The sequence below is a fragment of the Oncorhynchus masou genome, unplaced genomic scaffold (genome assembly GCF_036934945.1).
Source record: "Oncorhynchus masou masou isolate Uvic2021 unplaced genomic scaffold, UVic_Omas_1.1 unplaced_scaffold_4075, whole genome shotgun sequence".
NCBI lineage: Eukaryota > Metazoa > Chordata > Actinopteri > Salmoniformes > Salmonidae > Oncorhynchus > Oncorhynchus masou.
In genome coordinates, this window is record NW_027010475.1 from 1 (window position 1) to 2,500 (window position 2,500).

The window sequence follows — 2,500 nt, forward strand, 5'->3', positions numbered from 1 at the left end:
GAGATGAGAGACAATGATCCAGACACAGAGGATCAGCTGTGGCCAGCAGTAACTGGCTCTCCAACTGGAACTTATCGTCCTGGAGAGAGGAGAGAGGAGAGGAGAGAGGGGAGAGAGGAGAGAGGGGAGGAGAGGAGAGGGGAGAGGAGAGGGGAGAGGGGGGAGAGAGGAGGAGGGAGAGGGAGAGAGAGAGGGGAGAGAGGAGAGAGGAGAGGGAGAGGGAGAGGGGGAGAGGGAGAGGGGAGAGGAGAGAGGAGAGGGGGAGAGGGAGAGAGAGAGGGGGAGAGAGGAGAGGGAGAGGGGAGAGGGGAGAGGGGGAGAGGAGAGGGGGAGAGAGAGGAGAGGGGGAGGGGGAGAGGGAGAGGGGGAGAGAGGAGAGAGAGGGGAGGGGGAGAGGGGGAGAGAGGGGAGAGGGAGAGGGGGAGAGGAGAGAGGGGGAGGGGAGAGAGGGAGAGAGAGGGGAGAGGGAGAGGGGGAGAGGAGAGGGGAGAGGGAGAGATGGAGAGGAGAGGGGGAGAGGAGAGATGGATCCAGACACAGAGGATCAGCTGTGGCCAGCAGTAACTGGCTCTCCAACTGGAACTTATCGGTCCTGGAGAGGGAGAGAGAGAGAGAGAGAGAGGGGGAGAGGGGAGAGAGGGAGAGAGGAGAGGGAGAGAGGAGAGGGGAGAGAGGGGAGAGAGAGGAGAGAGGAGAGGGGAGAGGGGAGAGGGGAGAGAGGGAGAGGAGAGAGGAGAGAGGAGAGAGAGAGAGGGAGAGAGAGGAGAGAGAGGGAGAGGGGAGAGAGGAGAGGGGAGAGAGAGGAGAGAGAGGGAGAGAGGGAGAGGGGGAGAGAGAGAGGGGAGAGGGGAGAGGAGAGGGGAGAGGAGGGAGAGGGGAGAGGGGAGAGAGGAGAGGGGGAGAGGGGAGAGAGGGAGAGGGAGAGAGGAGAGAGGGAGAGAGAGAGAGGGGGAGAGGGGAGAGAGGAGAGAGAGAGAGGGAGAGAGGAGGAGAGGGGAGAGGGGGAGAGAGGAGGAGGAGTGGGGGAGAGAGGAGAGGGGGAGAGGAGAGAGAGGAGAGGAGAGGGGAGAGGGAGAGGAGAGGGAGAGAGAGAGAGGAGAGAGAGAGCAGAGGAGAGAGGGGAGAGAGAGAGAGGAGAGTGAGAGAGAGAGGAGAGGGGAGAGAGAGAGGAGAGAGAGAGAGAGGAGAGAGGAGAGGGGGAGAGAGAGGAGAGAGAGAGGGAGAGGGAGAGGGGAGAGAGGAGGAGAGGGAGAGAGGAGAGAGGGGAGAGGGAGAGAGGAGAGAGAGGGAGAGGGGAGAGGGGAGAGGAGAGAGAGGAGAGGGGAGAGGGGGAGAGAGAGAGAGGGAGGGAGGGGGAGAGAGAGGGAGAGAGAGAGGGGGAGAGGAGAGAGGGGGAGAGAGGAGAGGAGAGGGAGAGAGGGGAGAGAGGGAGAGGAGAGAGAGGGGGAGAGGGAGAGGGGGAGAGGGAGAGAGGGAGGGGAGAGAGGAGAGAGAGAGGAGAGGGAGAGAGGAGAGAGGAGAGGGAGAGAGAGGGGGAGAGGAGAGAGAGAGGGAGAGGAGGGGAGGGGAGAGAGGAGAGGGAGAGAGAGAGAGGGAGAGAGGAGAGGGAGAGAGAGGGAGAGGGAGAGGAGAGAGAGGGAGAGGGAGAGGGAGAGGAGAGAGGGGGAGAGGGAGAGAGAGAGAGAGGGAGGGAGAGAGGAGAGGGGGAGAGAGGGAGAGAGAGAGAGGGGGAGAGAGGGAGGGAGAGAGGAGAGAGAAGAGGGGAGAGAGGAGGGGAGAGAGGAGAGGGAGGGAGAGAGAGAGAAGAGGGAGAGAGGGAGAGGGAGAGGAGGAGAGAGGGAGAGAGGGAGAGAGGAGGGGAGAGAGGAGAGGGGAGAGAGGAGAGAGGAGAGAGAGGGAGAGGGAGAGGGAGAGAGGAGAGAGAGGAGAGGGGAGAGGGGAGAGGAGAGGGGGGAGAGGGGAAAGAGGAGAGAGGAGGGGAGAGAGGAGAGGGGAGAGAGGAGAGAGAGGAGAGAGAGGAGAGGAGAGGGGGGAGAGGGGAGAGAGGAGAGAGAAGAGGGGAGAGAGGAGGGGAGAGAGGAGAGGGGAGAGAGAAGAGGGGAGAGAGGAGAGGGGGAGAGAGGAGAGGGAGAGAGAGGAGAGAGAGGAGAGAGGAGAGGGAGAGGGAGAGAGGGAGGAGAGGGGAGAGGAGAGAGAGAGAGAGAGAGGAGAGGGAGGAGGAGAGAGAGAGGAGAGGAGAGAGAGGGAGAGGGGGAGAGAGAGAGAGGAGAGGGGAGAGAGAGGGAGAGAGGGAGAGGAGAGGAGAGGGAGAGGGGGAGAGGAGAGAGAGAGAGGGGAGAGGAGAGGGGGAGAGGGGAGAGAGGAGAGAGGAGGGGAGAGAGGAGAGGGAGAGAGGAGGGAGAGAGAGGGAGAGGGAGAGGGAGAGGGAGAGAGAGGGAGAGGGGAGAGGGGAGAGGAGAGAGGGAGAGGGAGAGAGGGGAGAGAGGGAGAGAGGGAGGGG

General features: G+C 63.0%; 1 protein-coding gene across 1 annotated transcript in view; it reads right to left on the reverse strand.

Moving 5' to 3' along the window:
* Positions 1 to 12: 12 nt before the first annotated feature.
* Positions 13 to 2,500, reverse strand: part of LOC135534880 (transcription factor SPT20 homolog) — a gene marked incomplete at its 3' end in the record, with an annotated part of 14,123 nt that continues 11,635 nt past the window's right edge. The window contains exon 9 of the mRNA XM_064961690.1: positions 13 to 79. Coding sequence (XP_064817762.1) covers positions 13 to 79 — 67 coding nt within the window. The remainder of the gene's footprint in view (positions 80 to 2,500) is intronic.